The sequence below is a fragment of the Daktulosphaira vitifoliae genome, unplaced genomic scaffold (assembly GCF_025091365.1).
Source record: "Daktulosphaira vitifoliae isolate Bord-2020 unplaced genomic scaffold, ASM2509136v1 Scaffold_4, whole genome shotgun sequence".
In the NCBI taxonomy this organism is placed as follows: Eukaryota; Metazoa; Arthropoda; class Insecta; order Hemiptera; family Phylloxeridae; genus Daktulosphaira; species Daktulosphaira vitifoliae.
In genome coordinates, this window is record NW_026099575.1 from 11,036,044 (window position 1) to 11,054,878 (window position 18,835).

At 24.5% G+C, this 18,835-nt stretch overlaps 1 protein-coding gene across 3 annotated transcripts in view; it reads left to right on the top strand.

Annotated features, from left to right (window-relative positions):
* Positions 1 to 18,835, top strand: part of LOC126904519 (thrombospondin type-1 domain-containing protein 4-like) — a 58,839-nt gene that overhangs the window by 16,992 nt on the left and 23,012 nt on the right. For all 3 annotated transcript variants that reach the window (XM_050683604.1, XM_050683606.1, XM_050683605.1), the window contains exons 5-6: positions 2,646 to 2,745; positions 3,284 to 3,423. In XM_050683604.1, coding sequence (XP_050539561.1) covers positions 2,646 to 2,745; positions 3,284 to 3,423 — 240 coding nt within the window. The remainder of the gene's footprint in view (positions 1 to 2,645; positions 2,746 to 3,283; positions 3,424 to 18,835) is intronic.

Consider the following 18,835-nt stretch of genomic DNA (forward strand, 5'->3'; position numbering starts at 1 on the left):
TGTTGTGTTAAACTTGTTAGTTAGTTGAAAAACTAACAATTTAATAATGCTCAAACAAAATAATTATTCTTTTTTGAATTGGATGCTTAAAATAAAGGTGTATGCTTAGTAGCGTTTCAAATTAATAGAAGTTTTAATAATTGTATTTCATTTTTCAGTCGGTTTATAATAGAGTTATCATTTTCAATTATTCACCTATTTAATTAAGGATTTTCTCTTTCACTGTAATCCGTTTAATGTTATTAATTGGTTGGTATATTATGTTTAAAAAAACGCCTACAAACCTCAAGGCGAATCAAGACCACCCGAATGGTTTTAATTTGTTTACTCTATAACTTCTTGTTGCTAATCATTTTAATATATTTATTACAGAAGTTAAGACAGTTGTGTTTTAATTTTGATATTTAAAATTGGAAAGTTTGTGATAATGCTATAAATAATAAAACATTGAATAGCTACTTTTAATGTAACATACTTGAATTGTTTTTTTTTATTACCTGATTAGTTTGTATTTAAATTTGATAATGTTACTTAAAAAAAGTTTAATATTAGAAAAAAATCTATAAGTAACCGTTTCATAAATAAAAAGATGAACACGTTCAAATAGTTCGAAATAAGAATTAGATAGTTAATATGAACAATTAATAAGCCAATATTAATAATTTTAACTATTGTACTTAGTTGAAATTCCTTAATTTTATTTTATAATAAACTACCAATTATATTAATAAATAATAATTTGTAAGGCAATATATCTAATCTGATATAAATAATAATAATTATAAGTAGATTTAATCGTTAACTATCAAAATATTATCATAAAGTTAATTTATTACTTTTATACAAAACACGTCGCTTATGACAATCCAATTCGTCGTACATAAAAAAGTATATGATTATTCATTTAACATACGTGAAACCATTGCATTGCACATTTAAATGAAAAATGACACTTGAAACTAAAAATATATTGTAATGTATGTTATGAGTACCTAATTTTTCCAGACAAAGATTACTTGCTGTAATGTTTTGTTTTTTTTTTCATTTCAGTGTAGTTTAAAGAGACTTGACATTTTAAAACTTTTTAAATACAAATGACTACAATAATCGTTATTACACGTTGACGCCCGAAAAGACATCACGTTTTATTCTGACACTAAGGGGAGACTTTATTTTTTCAATTTAAAACCACATATCAACTAAGTTTTCAAAAAAAAAAAAATTTACACAATTACGTAATGTGTTCTTTTGTATAAGTTTTCTCGTTCTACCAAAAGACATATATGAATTGATGACACAGAATTTTTGAGCGGGTGTCTCAATGAAAGTAAGAATTTCTAACAAGCTCTCAACGGTTAGTGACATATGCCAATCTTAATTAAGATAACTGGATATTAAATTACTTTTAATAAAGTAAATAATTTTTGGATATGGTCATATGATGTGGTAGATATTTAACGACTGGGACAAATATGGGTTTATGGAATTACACTGATCATTTGAAATTTACGCAACGTGTAGCATTAANAATAATCGATTGCTGAACACTTTTGTCAGTAATTTTAATACATTTTTTTAAGTTAATTATGTTCCCTAGTAATTTTTTAGATACTGTCTAATTTAATTTTATAGTAGTAGTTTAAGAATCTCAATTGATACTTTAGTTTTTATTATTTAAAAGGGATAAAGAAAAGATTTCGCCTTCTTAGCATTGATCATAGACCTAGTTATTTAAGTATGGGTTTATGGAATTACACTGATCATTTGAAATTTACGCAACGTGTAGCATTAATTTGATAGATTATGTTAGCCGATTTTATAATGTGTCCATATTTTTTTAATGTATAAAAAATTAGCCAATACTGGAGCAAAATAATAATAATGAAACTAAATAGGTTCACATTTTAACAAAATTTGTTAAAATGGTATTTAATATAATATCCTCGACGGATCATTGTTAAAAAATTCTTGAATATATACTTATAGAATTTATGTAGGGTGTTCAGTAAGTAAGAAACGAGTTTTATTGTGTTTATTGTTTGTAACAATTGACCTGTTTCCTTACTGAACACTCTGCATTCGTAGTAAAACATCTACTTTCAATCAATAGACAAAATGAAAAAAAATGACTTTAGTAAACATAATTTTTTTCTATTCTCACGCTTGTTCCTTAGGTTAGCTTTTTATCAATTATGACATATTCCAAATTAAGCATTGGTAACGGGAAGTAAATTTTATTTTGAAAAAAATCTGATAATGAAAAGAGAGATGTTCACAAAAACAAATATAAAAACTAGGCCTTTATAAACCGTCCGAAGGTCACATGGGTATATTCAAAACAATGCGGTGACAATATGACTTTGTTTTTAATGTTATTCATAGACGTTGTATATATTTTAGCCCGGAAAATATCGTTTTTCTTTCTTTCATCTTATCTGGCACATATGGATAACAATAAATCTCTCTCCGTTTTCAAATAACTCACTGAAGAAATTTATGTCTTTTATATGATTCAAAATTATTGTTTTTTCTAAAATTAAGTTATTCCGAAAGCCTTCAAATTTCAATGAATCCCTTTTAGATTCAATATTCACCATTAGGAATGGTTAACCGCATGAATACTTAACACTTTTTTATGTTTGTAGCCATGCCCAATTACAATTGATTTTCGAGAAGCACAATGTACCTCATTCAATGAAAAATTATTCAATGGACAAAAGTATACATGGACAACCTATCATCATTGTAAGTATTGAGTAATTGCTGATAGGAATTAAATTCATTTCAATATTTTGAAGGAGAGTGAATTGATCATACAAAGTTCTATTCCAACTTTTTTATATTCTTTTACATATTATGACAAATAGCCAAAAGTTATACTCACATTATTTCTAATTCCTTTAAAAATCATTTTTAAAATGTACAATCTAATACATTAATTTTTACTATAATTTCGAAGCATATTATTCATAATTGTTATCCAAATACAAACATCCATACGTATTTGTATTCATTCACAAAAAACTTATTTTATGTTGAAAATAAAATGCTAAATCGCGTTTCACTTGGGTAACACATCATAATAAAGTTCATATCAAGTTTAGAAGGGCAATGCCCTGACTTCTGAGAAATGCCCTTTGAAATATCAACACTTTTTTCTCAGTATACAACTAATTTGTATTTTATTATGATATAATGATTGAATATTTTGACACAGAATTATTAATTTATACATTATTCTCAAAATTTATTTTCCTATTAAAAAATTATTTTATTTTTTTAGCAACAAATCAATGTTCATTAAACTGTCAAGCTATTGGCTATCGTTTTTATGCTGTTCTAAAACCTAATGTGATTGATGGTACACCTTGCAATGGAACTAATGATACTAGTTTACACATTTGTGTAGAAGGTCAATGTAAAGTAAGTTATGTTTTGTTTATAAAATATTAACGAAGAATTTTTGTTGGACATTGAAATATCAATTGTGTTAGTAATGGTTTTGTCAATTAGTTAAACTTTCACTGCGTATTTAATATATTTTACTATTTTCTTAAGAATTCTATTAGAGATAAATTTACAGAAAATTAATTCTTAACTTTTAAGTATTATTTTTCATATTGATTTAAAATAAATTTTAGTTAAATATTGAACTATCATTTATTTATTTTATATTTTAATTTCAATGAAAAGCTTAAAAAGTAGGCTTAGTTATACTATGATGTCTAAAAAATCGACCGTCAAAATTAAAAATTCGTAATTTTTACAAAAAAAAAAATTTTCTATTTTTAATTTTTAAAATGTTCCGGCATGTCTGACATATTGAAACTTCATATAAATTAAAGTTATTTTAACTTACATTATTAATGAAAAAAGTAAAAATTTCGATGATTTATCTACAATAAAAAAAAGGTTAAAGAAGCCAAAATTTCAACAAGTTATTCATACTGTGTATCACTTTGTTTGTAGTATTCATAACACAAAGTTTAACCGATAAATAGGTGCAAAAAACCGTTGAAACTATTTGTAAAAACCGTAGATTGAATAGTATAAAATGCCTGTGAAGTTTCCACAAATTTCAAGGACTCTCTTATATGAAATAATATCAGAAACGCTGCGATACCGAACATTGTGTATAAGTTTGGTCACAAAATTGCTGACACTGAAGTAAAAATTGAGTCAGATCGCTAGCGCTTCCTGGAGATTTTAAACCACTCTTCTCATTCCCCTTATTTGGTGACTTAAAATTTCAATCACTTCATCTACTTGAAGGGGAATTTTTTTGGTGGTACAAAATAGCTTCTTGAAGATATCTTAAAGCGAAAAAAGAAAATGGCGGGAAATTTCTTTTGGAAGGGTATGAAAAAAAAGTTGATAATTTGACCATCAAAAAATTTAATTATTTTTAAAATAAAAATTAGAAAAATCAAGTAAATATTTTTCTGAATATGCCTTGTTCATAAATCGATTTTATTTAAATTAATTACTAAAAACATAATGGTACTTAGAACTCACCATTGGATTTCTATTACACTTTTGAGTAAATTATGGTTTTAACGTACCATCACTTTGTCGTGTATGGAGTATAAAATTTATTGTTAAAGGTTTTCTTACTAAGCCTTTTAGGGTATTCTAGTTGCACACATTGAGAAACTCGTTTTTACAAAATGAAATATGATACTATACGTTTGTATTTAGCGTCGAAAGATTAAGGGTAAAAGGGTGTAATTTGTTACATGTCTTATTTTGTCGGTTTTATTTATTGTGATCAACTTTAAATGGTGAATTAAACTGTAAGTCTCATTCATTTCACATTATTTGAGGATCAAACAAACATTCGTACAAACGACATTTCATGCTATTGTATAGCCTAATGTGTATAATATGTCCGAAGCGTTTTGAAGTTCTTAGTACTTACATCATTATAATTATTACATATTGTCTGCTGGCAGATTTCCCCTCAGGTCACAAAGCACCTTTTTCTTTGCCGAACGTGCTGGGAATCATTTAATTTACAAACGATGACTGAGTAACTACTAATAATTGATCTTTGCCGCTGTACCGCCCAAAAATCATCAGATTAATCCTGATTAAGTCATAAAAATCGTGATCCATAACATCTAATTGGCCCATATTAAATAATAATTCTTAACATAAAATCTGAAAAAGAAAATAATTTGAAATATTCTTTCAAAAAAAGGATTACTAAATTAATTCGTGTTTTAAATATTCATGACTGTTTGATATTGTATTTTATAATCTAGAGCTTACATTTAATATTTTATAAGTGAAAAAAAATTAGCGTTTTATATTCAGTAGCTTCAAAAAGAAATATTTTGAAAACCATTATGTACTTAAAATAGCGATAAGATGTTAAACTGTTATTTTGAACGGTCAATTGACAAAATAAATTACAGACTATATAGTTAAACGTTATTAATGGACCGTGTAGACGTACAGGTGTGAACATACAACAAACGTAATTATATAGGACAAATGTAATTTGAGTGGTTTCCACCTAATAATTACGCAGGTTTTATTTGTTATTATTTATAACTACGTGTGGTAAAAAACAGAGTAATTCAATGTATATAATAGTATAAATCTTTGTAAAATATTTAATAATAATTTAAGTAAAATTTTTCTTTCAATGAATGCCTTTTAAATATTATTTTTAATACACAAAAACAGAACTTATAACTGCACCTTAAAATTCTTAGCGAGCAACTAAATATACATGCCAGCTATTATTGTAGAATATAGAAGTACCTAAAGAGTTTTTATATTCGTGTCTTTACATTGAAGAAATTATTTTGTAGCGTTATATACTGTTAATAATTCTGCCGTGTTAAGCGAAAACAGGGTAACTGCAGTCAACATGATTGTTTAGGAACACAAAAAACATTTTTAACAGTAAATCAAGATACCCTTTTTTCCCAATGTATGAACATAAGTCAAAAGATAGTAACTCCATTATTTTTTATGTGATATACCAAGTTTTTGCTTAGTATTTGAATTTACCGTGTTTTCGCTTACAAAACATCAAATATATTGAACTTCCCGTATATTTTCTTATTTTATATTTCAATTTTAGATGGGTTTTAATAGGAAATATGCTATTTTTACATCAAAAATCGGTGTAAAACCACTAAATTTACCTATAGAAATAAAAAAATTTTTATTTTTTATTTTGGAGTTATCCTATTTTTGCTTAGCACGGCAGAATTGTTAACAGTATGTAAAACTGTGTATTATAATATTTTCTGTTGTACATTGTTATGATTTACTTTTTTAAATAAGTAGGAAGTTTTTATCCTTCCAATATTTTTGTAAATTCCAAAAAAATGTCTGTGATTAAATAATACTTATATAAATTAAATTAACTTAAACGTGTTGTTATTTTTAATACTCTTCTTTGAAAAAATTATACTAAAGTTTAATTCTATACATTTTATTATAAAAAAAAAAAAATAATTAAAATTAGATATAAGTTAAAACCCTATTGAATATTTGATATTTGTATCAATTATGCTTAATTCTAGTGAGTAATTGAATAACAGAAATTGATACGTATTTATGGGTCACAGGTTTACCTCTGAAATAAATGATTGCTTAAATTTTGATCAAATGTTAGGAGATAGAAATAGACTAGTGGACTGTTGTACAGTGGACACAGTAGACTAGTACCTCATAAAGCTAACGACTAATTTTGAGAAAGCTGCCGTAGCTCTCGAACGCCTTCTGTATTTGTCATGTCATTATATATTTATTCATTGTTAATATTTTATTTAATAATGTTTTTATTTATTCAAAAGAATAAATGAATTGATATTTGCTATTTAATTAATTGATGTATTTTTTGGATACCATTATCTTTCAAATGTTTGATTTGGTGAGTAAAAAAAGTCCAGAGTTTTGGGCTGCTTATTTCCTAGTATTATGCATTCCATTCCTTCCATTGTGGGTGATAATAAATTTTTTTTTATGTTAATCCCCCAGGACAAAATATCAAAAATTCACCTCTAAACAGAGACATTTCCAACTGTTGTACCATAATATTATTGAAGTTATTCTGATATATAGGTAAGAAAAATGATCAATTTAACGGAAATCTGTATTTATAAAAACATATGTGCATTTACCATTAATCATGTCGTTTTCACCATATGATCTTCTTTTGTAAATACCTCATGAGATCTTTCGAAATTATTATAGATAAGTAGCTTATGGCATCATTATGCTCTTAAGAATGTAATGTTCATATAACTTAATTTATTAAAAGATCTTATACTTGGATCATATATTTAGACAGGTATTTATTTAACGTAATGATTAATCACACAAATTAAATATATTCAATAATTCCATGCATTGGCATAAATATTTTCATATGACTTCAAACACTTATTTTTGTACAAGTTTGAGGTATAGTTATTAACGTTATTTTCTTTGTGTGTGAACGTTACTAATTTATTTTTATGTTTTTAACCATTATTGCTTTATTGTTATTAAACAGATTATAATATTATTATACAAAATGCATACAGTAATTTAATGATAAACTTATTTAGACGTAAATGCATAAATATTTTCAATCAGTTTTTGTCAAATTAAACTTAGTCAAAATTTATAAAAATACTGACAATCTTTATTTGATATGTCAATAATTAAAATTTTTATTGTCTAATAATACTCCTTAATGTAGTTTTACTATGGAGAAACTATTTTCAGCCCACTATGCACATATTTGGCATTCGGGCGTGTATAATAAAATTAAGGGTATAGATCATAACAATAGATAAGTGACAGGACATGATTGATAAGGTCTAATTTACACGTTAACATGGTTTTAAATTAAACAAATAAAATATGTTCTATGACAACTTAAAATAATTATAGGAGTCGTTTTTTTTTTTTTAGGGCGGTAATTGTTGGATAGGGTCCATTGTTAGGTTTTATTGAAGGCATTATAATGCTCATGACAATTGTAAATAATAATGACTAAAGCGTTCACTAAGTAGTGTAATATGTATAAGATTAATGTATGGACATAGATATATTATTAATTTTGCTAGAAATGATTCTTTTCTCTTCAATTATTTTCTCTTCGATAATTATTTAAAACGTGTTATATTTAAATAAATACATTATTTTCAATTAAACATTATACTTTATAATAAAAATGATAATAATAAACCAACATTTTATTGAATAAATTCTCCTTAATTAAATAATAAAACTATTTCGTTTCCATTTTATAATCTATAGAGTTGTTTTTATACATATAATAACAAATAAATATTGTTTAAAATTGGGATTGTAAAAGTAAAATAAGATAAATTTATAGTAATAGATAAGTAAAAAAATGTATACGAAAACTTGCCCCATTTATAATTAATATTTTTATTTAGTGAATTTGAAATGTGCTATTCTATATAATAAACCTGTCAATTGGAAAATAAATTCTTATATTACATTTATAAGGCTGCACGTTCTGCATGTAAATTATAATATATATGATTCGAGTAATTGAACTGGTGTTTCGCACGATTGAACACTTCATTTTACATATATTTTATAATAACTGAGGTTTTTTCTACTCTACGGGTATACTTTACTTCGGTTTTTGTACAAAAGTCCTCAATTCTATCTGGTTTCCTGCAGCAGATCGTCTAATTGCTTATCGTACAAATTCAGTTCAATAGCGCGGAAACTTTGAACGCAATAGTTTGCACAGTTTAATTTAAAATCGTTAATAACGTATTTATAAGTTTAATAATAGGAAAAATAGGAAATTTTATTTAATCGTTTTCAATTTTAATGGACTCTGAATAACAGTGTAATCATATAATAAGCAGTAAAATAGTGTTGTACGTGGAGTATTTTACTTAGTAATAGTAAAGAAACAAATGATTTCAATTTATAATCGTCAAGCGTAAACACTTATAAAAGTATTCGATTCTAAAAACCTCATGGAAAGTTGATACCATTACGCTTTAATTAAATCTCTTAAAAAAAGTATTCACTACAAATATTTAAAAATATTAATTTATATATTGAGACCAAGATGATTTTTTTAATAGGACAAGTTGACATACCTTAGCTTAATGTTGGTAATACTTAAAAAATGTATAATACAGTGTGATTTATTAAGTATACTACACTCCCCCTTTAGTTAAGTAATGATTTTTTCATAAAATTCTATTTATTATAAATATCAAGTTTATTGTAAGACAAAAATTGAGGTATAGTTTTAAAGGGCAACTCTTGAAATTTAAGTGGACCTATTATTATTATTTTACTATAAAATCAAGAATGGTCTATATAAAATTTTGATAGGATTGTTGTATTATTACTTTTTGAGATAATATCATAAGATTAATAAAAGATGAGAGGCAGGATATTGTTTGTGACGCTCTATTTTTATCATAATGCACAGATTTTTCTACATTGCACACCTTGCTGGCCTAACTATAACTAAAAGTTATAAAAACTCAAAGATTAGTTTTAACACAAATACTAGTTTACCTGAGAAATTTAATTTAGACAATCCTCCATTTAATAGTGAAAAATAATAATAATAATTTGCCATTTAACTTACCCTTAAAATATACCTTAATATTTGTTTTTTTACGGTAAATTTGATATTTAAAATGGTTTACAAAAATCAATTGAGTTTAAATCTGTACACTCTTATGAAAAGATCATTATTAAACAAAATAATGTGGGGTAGAATATTTATAATGTAAATGTATTCTGCTCTGCGAATAAAAGTTTCATAACTAAAAAAAAGAAAAACAGTCAATATAAGGCATTTGATGAATATGTACATTTTTAGTAATAAAATACCTCTTAAATAATACTAAATAGGCTATAAAATCAATTATTATTCTTTAGAAATACATAAATAATGAAATAAATTATTTGTATCAAGTAACAACGCCGAATTTATTTTACAGATATATCATTATTGTATAATACTCATATATTTATTTAGTATTGTTTAGAATTTCAGCTTTTTTCTTGAAGTAGCGGCATTGTATATTAATTGTTTTTAAATTGATATCATCACTATTATTTCTCAAAGTACATTCAAATGACACAATAAATTTTTATTGTATTTCTCGTCAAAAAGAGCAATAAAGATGTATATGCTTTTTACTAAATCAAATAGACAAATTATAGAAATAGTTCAATAAATTATAATACTTGGCCGACCCCAAGTAGTTGGTATCAAGGCGAGGAAAATGAAGAAGTTAAATAAATTATAATTTTTTTTTTTTATATTCAAATCTAAATAAGAATACTATTTATAATAATCCACATAAAAATGTTTGTAGATTGAAAAAAAAAATTAACTAAGTATGAAAAAACAAAAATTTAATCCTCACTGTAAGATTGTTGAGCTATTGCTTACTTATAAAATAATTTTAATCTCTGATAAAATATTTATTGTTTTACGACTTGCAGCTGGTTAGTGGTGATTGACGTTCTTACTATTTACTTAATTCAAGTTCGTAAAATAATGGATTGATTTGGTTTTAGACGTAACAACAGCAGAGACATAAATAACATTTAAAGTATAAGTCGTTTTAAAATGTTCAATGCTATAACATTATTAAAACTTTCCTGTTAAATTTGGTTAATCGAACATTCATTGATTAAATATTTTTGACGTTATAACTTTTTTGATTATGATAGTTATAAATTAGTAATACTATAATAGCCAAGTTAATTTAAAAATAATACTAAATTGCCTACTCAATATTTAGAAGTTGGTAATTTTGCCGTTAGACATTTTTTTTACTTATTTTACTTTATAAGTGGAAAACGAACAAAATTTTATATTTTTTAGCGAGGGACTAATGGTATTTTTTAATATTTTTTGTCCACCCTAAAATATGTTTTTATACGACAATATATTAATTTTTTTAATTGAAGAAAGGGCTAAGCGTCCCAAAATACTACCCATTGACTGTTGTTATATTTAAAAATTTGAGGAAATAGTTAGAATTTTTTGTTTAAGGATGTTACCTCTTTTTCATAGATAACCTCTGAATACATTCCTTGATTCTATAAAAAAATCAAAATCAGTTCTTTTATTAATGTTATAAGAACTCTAGTAAATTTAAACTAATTGTCACGTCGAACAATTTGTTTTTTTTTTTTAAAAGTGTTGCGTTTTTCAAAATTATACAACATTTTTAGAATAATTTTTATGATATGTGGAATGTAAAGTATTAATTGGGGCTAAATATTTGGTGTCAGGTATATTCAGCCAATATTTCGGGAATAATTTGTATTTAGCTATTCGGCGTCACTTAAAATTGGTTTTTTAAACCTGTTTGAAACTTATGTAAAGAACGTTTAAATTTTCCCATAAATCTAAAGTAAATTTTGAAGTTTTTAGTGTTTTAAATACATTTAAAACAACAACTCTGATTAGAATTAATAATAAATTTATTTTATATTTTTTACTTTTGAAACAGTGTAATATTGTATAAACTAAATTACTTTGTTGCTTAAAATAGAACCACGTACGGTAAATAATACAAAAGTAATAATTTATCTTAACAGATTAAAATTGATTTCTGATAGTTCTTAATGCCAACTAAAAATTAGTAAAATAATTGTGGCATTAATATGCATCTTGAGAATGACCCTCAAACTGAATTATTTAAATTAATGACCCACGTGCTAACATAATTTCCAGGAAACCAAAATGATGTTTAATCATAATGCATAATTTATTGCTCTCTTACCACTGACAACCGTTAAATTTATTAAATTACTTCATAATCTTTTCTGCAAACTTTGAACTAAAATGGTCACATATTTTGTCTTTAATTATGTGTCTAGACATATAAAGACTATTATGGTTTGTCTAATACACTACAAAATTATTTTGATTTAAGTAGGATTTAATATTGGGTTTTAAAGAATTACCATTGCGTTAATAAACAATATTACATTTTAAATAGTTTTAGTACATTATGAATGTTTGATTAATAACAAATATTGAAAACTTCATTTCTTTATTACCATAGAAATATATGACATTCATTGGACTGATTCGCCCATGTGCACAGAAATATAGATAATAAACTAAATTTCTAACTCGTGATAACAGCTAAAGCTAAATAACCGCTACTTTTTTTTTGAGGCCAAACAATTTTTTTTTCTATACTTTGCTTACATCTGATAACAAAATTTTTCTACAAAAATAGCTTGCTTTACCGGTAACACTGACAATATAGGTCAGTTAGTAATCTAGTTTTTTAAGTCAACTGTGAGTTATTTAGTCAAGATGTAACCGGGAAATTCTTTTTTCGTTTTGTAAGAAATAGCTTAACTTTTATTTAGTATGGACTAAAAAATGACAGTCTCCGTAACATACTCAAAAAATATTTATTGAAGAAGGGAATATACTTATGAGGTTTGGCTCTTCAACATTTTTTCCAATCTTCGCCTATGGAGATTGTTAAAAACTAACAAATTATTGATACCTAGTTAATGTTATTTTTAAAACAACAGATTTTTCATTTAAATTATTTTACTTTTGATCAATTGATTATAATAGTATTTGAATGTTGTTTGTGAGTAATAATATAGTGACATGTTGATATCTGTTTAATATTTGATATTTTATATTGTTTTTAAATCATTTTCCAATTCATGAGTCGTAACTATAAAGAACTCAATTCTAAAAGAACAAGAAATACTTATCGTGTTTTAAAAACAGACGATTAAACATTTAATGACAAATCAATACTTTTGTAAAACATTAAATATTTATGACTTTTATCCGATTTTTAAATGTAGTTATAAAGAAATAAGACAAGTATTTAAAAATCATTCAAATCACTAGACATGTATTATTAAATGATGGACAAAAAATACTCCTGTTTTTTGTTATCCATACACCATTAATAATACCTATAATCGTTTTAAAAACAATAATTGTTCTAATGTATATTTTAGTTGCCTTATACAGAGGCTTTGACTTTTGAACTATTCTTTCTTGTTTGTCTCAAATAACCATCTATCTATTTCTTTGTTTGTTTTCTGTTATACTTCAAAACAGTTCATTTATTTTTTAAATATTTATTTTCATTAACTTAAGAAGTATTCATTTTATTTTAAAAAATGTTGAGAACATGGTAGGATAATTTTTCTTGTTTCATAAAAAATAGTATTTCGTTTTAATCATTATTTTTATTTATATACATCATAATCGATATTAAAATACAAAAGCGGCGAAAATATTATCATGCGTATGCAAATTTATAGGATTGGCTAATTTGGACGCAATTATTCATAACTGTTTTTAGCCATGTGGAACACATGCACTTTAAATCTTTCCGATACTAAAAATTCAATGAATGGTTTTAACTAATATAGATATATCAACATAATAATTCAAGTTTTTAGTCGAAACATAGTCGTAATTAAGACGTAGTAAATTTATAGAAATCTTATTCATTTTAATGTTTATACGATATTTATATAACTATATGTAGTAATTTTATAAAGGATGTACCAATCTTGCACTTTATATTATAAATAATTAAAAAAGAAATCGATTAAGATTTGTGACTCGCTTAATTGATACAAAACTGTTTTAATGACCAATTATCGATTAAAAATTTTTACTATTGACGTCATGAATTTTGAGTAGGAAAATTAATCATTAGTGAATATTGCGTGGGATGTGAAGAGTTAAGATACTTATAGCATTATTTCTTATTATATCGTATCAAAATCCAGACAAAGATGTGTATTTTATTATGTTATTTATGTTTTTTAGATTACCATATTTTTTTATTTAAATTAAAGTTCTTGTTGGAAAAAAATTAAAAGCTACTCATGTTAAAAAAGTAGCTTTTGGATACTTTAACCGTTTTACTCGTAGTAGTATCCTATAAAAAAGATATAACATTTTATTGCTTAAATACGAGATTTTATAGTTTAAAATTTGATAACATTTTACAAAACCAATTAATTTTATATGTATTTGTTTTTAGTAAGACTTTTTAAATGAATTAACTATAAATGTTTACAACTTTTTATTATATGAACCAAATAGATTTTTTTTGCAGTTTAAATAATGGAATTGTTCCATATTTTTACTAGATAGAACTGATAATATTTCATTATAATACATTTTTGACTAAATAATTATCAAGATATAGAATATTACCTTTTAGTATTATGATTTACACATGTAAAACTTCCAGTATAATGATTGTCTTAAGTGTAACGCTTAATTTAATGCGCAGATTTAAGCTAATAAAAATGACAATTTTATGTTATTACATTTATTTCTTCACCTCCCTATAAAATGAAGGAGAGAGAAATAGATGGACTGGGGTTCTGAGAAAATTCTCAATGTGCCGTAGTTTGGCACTTAGTAATATTTTTCAATTTATTAGGAATTTATAATACAAAAAAATTATGTAGAAAAAAACCCAGCACAAGGGGGTCGTGGCACAGTGGTGACGTGGCATAGTTGGATCAAGTATAATGATATCTGACAGTGATTAAAATCACTATCATAAAAAACGCTTCGATGCAAATCTTTAGAGGTTTCCCCCATTTACGGGGAACGAGGGACATTTTTTCAAAACACTTTTATTCGTTTTATTGCTACTTAGTGCACTAATTAGTAGTAAAATAAACAAAAATTAATTACTTATGAAATAACTGTCCAAATTACTATTTAAAAAGTCGTAGATTAAATTTGGATGGATAAATCAAATTTGATTATAAATAAATTTTTGTAGCTGTTTTCATATATCTCTTCATCTAATGTTTTATCTACCATTTTAACAATTAGGGCTACATAATTAATTTTTTTAATTTGTTATGTAAGTTTAACTTTTAAGACTGTTGTAGTCGTTGTTATTATACATTTATTAACTTATTTTTTAGACAAAAATTAAAATTAATTTAAAAATAATATGTAATTTTTGTAAGTTTTGTGATCTAAATAATCCTCGTGTTTTTCCTCAATCACTAGGGATTTTTTATATTCATGATTTTGTTTGGGACTAGAATAAATTATGTTTCTTCACGACAAAAAATCCATTTTTTTTTTTTTTGTTATGTGTATTTACTGTTCAATACAAAAGTATAAATATGTATTAATAGTATTACGTCTCCATTACAACTCTCCAAGAACCATAATGAAAATATCTACAAAATCTAGGTATCTAAACCCATTTTCATTTACCTAGATTATATTTTATTAGAAAACACCCGTGTGACACATTTATAAACACATAATTTAAAAACATTTGAGTATTATTATTATAGTCCTTATTATTAAATTCCTTTCGATCTGTTAATCATATTGTTAAATTATTGTCCATAAAGATAAACAACTTAAACATTTTTAAAAAGTTTAATCAGAACTGTAAAAATCAATATTGAAATAGCATCAAAATAGGATTAAAATAATCATCAATACCTATTTTAACTAATGCATTAGCAAAATTATATTTTCTATTTGATCATGTACATGTAGGTAGGTGGTAACATTACAATAAAAAACCTTATTCGTGTTCTTACATATATTACTTAAGTAACATTTATATTAGTCATTTATATTTTATGTAAATGATACGGAACGAATATTTATATAAAAAAAAAACGTTTCACTGTGACATTAAGTGAACACAAATCGTTATTAGTTGTTTAAGTCTTTGTAAACTTCTTAATAGTTTAGTTGTACAAACAAAAGAAAAAAAGTATTAAAATGAAGCTGACATCAGTGGTACTTAGGTAAAATTCAAGTTAAATTAATAAACAATAATTCTTTAAGATATATTCAATGTCATTCAATATCATCTCATTTAAATAAGATATCTCTATTAATTAATAATATTACCTTATTTAATTATGTCATTTGAAATTATAAATTGAATCTTGTGTCAAATATTATGAGTGCTTGAGGATAATTGCAATTTCAAATATATTTATTCGTTTTGTATTTACAAAGGATGTTTTTTTTAAATAACTTCGAACCGTAATTTGTTCATAATGTTTATTTGTTTGTAAGAGTAATGAATAAAATTTGTTTTAACTATATGGCACATGGTATTATGAAAGTTACTTAGTTGTCTTTATTTTAAAAATATGTATTACTATGAATCAAACTATCTAATATCATTAGATATATTTATTTTACATTCTATTAAACAATCCATAATTTTTAAATTGTACAACACCAAATAGCTTTTATCTCAGATGTCATGAGATAAAATTTAAGTCAAAAATATTTGATTGTTCAGCGCATTTTTATTTTAACTTTATACTGCGTGGACTTAGAATTATTTTCTTAAGATGTTAATAAAAATATTTAGAAACATTAAATGTGTGCTGTTCACAAAATATATTTGCATTATTATACAATTTATATACATTTGTGAAAGGCTCTATGACACCATAATTTCAGACTTTTGAGATTTGGTATCATTTGGCGCCAGTTGTATAAACTGTCACTGCGTTTTTTATATACTTCTTTTATTTTACTATTTTCTTAAAAATTGAGGAAAGAAAATAACGTTGATTATCTTTATTTCAATGTTGAAAGAATATGAATAAGGATTTAGTTTACACAAAGAATTTTCTTTTGTCATTTTAAATTAATATCGTACAACTTATTTAATATTTCTTCATCATTACAATAATACAAATTTTTAACACATTCTAAAGTTCTATGTTTATACGAAGATCAATCGTTTTACATTAATATCAACTTATTATAATATGGTGTTTAGAAGCAAGTAGTTTGAATGACTACTTGAATGAAAAAAAAAACCTTTTTTTGAACTGTTTTTTTTTTATTTTCGGAAAAATGATTGTTAACTTTTTAACGCATTATTTGATATATTGACTTAAAATTAATTTAATATTAAGTATATTAGGTATAAAAGTATATAAATTATTAGTATTAATATTGAACTATCATTTATTTATTTTATATTTTAACTTGAGTGAGAAGCTGAGAAAATAGATTTAATTTTACTATGTTGTACGATTTTTTATGTCTGTCCAAGAAAATTCTCAAGAAGATCTCACTGGATCGTTTTTGCTAGTTTTTTATGTCAATAGTCGATTTTAAACTAGTTGGACATATTGTCATAAAAAATTGAAAAAATCTTCAATTTTAGAAATTTATAAGACTATCTCAAAATTAGGCTACCTTTAAAAGTCATTTTCAAATATTTTTGCTACCTTTTAAAACTACTATTACTTTTTTTAAGAACACTAATCTAAATAAGATTAATATTGACAACACAAGAGATAATAATCTTACTGTGTTACGCAAATACATTGAAAAACCATGTATGTTTTTTTAAACTCAAATTTTGAATATGCTCCGGAATGTCTTAAAAACAACCTGTATCAAATTATAACCTTTTTAAGTGAATTACAATACTAAAAAACATTTTGTCCCGATGATTATCCTTCTATAAGAATTAGTTGTCATATTATTGATGAAATGAAAAACAAAAAGGAAATTTAATAGATTCCTATCGAAGTATTTTTATGATAGTCGATTTTAATCATTGTTCGATATTATTTATACTTGTTTCAACTATGCTGCGTCTCGTCACCACTTTGCTGGATTTTTTAACAATAAAAATAGTTAAAGCATAGCAAAAATAAAAAAAATATTCTAATAAAGATGCTTGTTTTATGTTGTTTTTCAATGAAAAGCATAATATAAAAAGTAATTTTAAATTGTCCCTTTTTTTTAAGAAAATTTAACAACAATTATTTTAATCTATTGCATAAGTTCAAATATTTTCACCTACTAGGTAAACGCATGCGCAACAAATACAGAAAGATTTAAGGGACACTCGCGACGGTCCATCATTGAGATTCTGTAACAGTGCTCGGTTTGATGTTCGTGTGAGTGTTATTGTTTGCAGATCATGAAAACGCATATGTTTTAAATTAAAATAGATATTTTTTAATAACATAATCACGATTAAAAGTTTTGTTTTAAAGTATAATTTTCTTATAATAAGGATAATATTTCATAAAAGCATAACCAATGGTAGTTTAAAAATTATTTAAATTAACTGTTTAGGTATGTTATAATAACTACAAATTCAAATTCAAATGATTAATCAGTTATAAAATATAAATTATCCCAATGTTGTGTATTTAATATTAATTGAAGGACTTTACAGTTTTATAAATTTTTCATCCATGTGATTTATATATTACATTATTTTTCACATATTTTAAAGTTCTAATTTTTAAAATGATTTTATCATGAGCATTTTCCAGTTAAATCAATAAATTTATTAAATCGTTTGCCTATAAGCTCTTAGCCAAAAATCTAATTTAAAATGTTCGATTTTTTTTATTCTTATGTAACTATTTTAATAAAACAATTGTCTTCGAGTAAGGATTTTTTCGACCCAGTATTATATACAATCATTTGTGATTTCATCTGTTCATAACAAAATATTGTTTTTTATTTCATATTAGACTAGATGTTAAAGAAGTTATGTATTATAATGTAACCCAAATACGATTTTTCTTTTCTATTAATTTTATCACTGAGATGCTATTTAATATAAAGAAAAATTATCTTTATTAGATTCTTATCCTTCACTTTTTATTATATACTGGCGGCCAAAATTATTAGATCACCAAAGAAATTCGAATTAAAATTTCTGTCGATAATTTTTTGCAGGTGAATTATTTTTTCTTTGAATCTACAGCAATCATGTTTGTTAATATTATAATAATATTTAATAAACCAACAAGATATCAAATCTTATTTGAAAAAAATCTTAAAGTTATTGTGTGATCT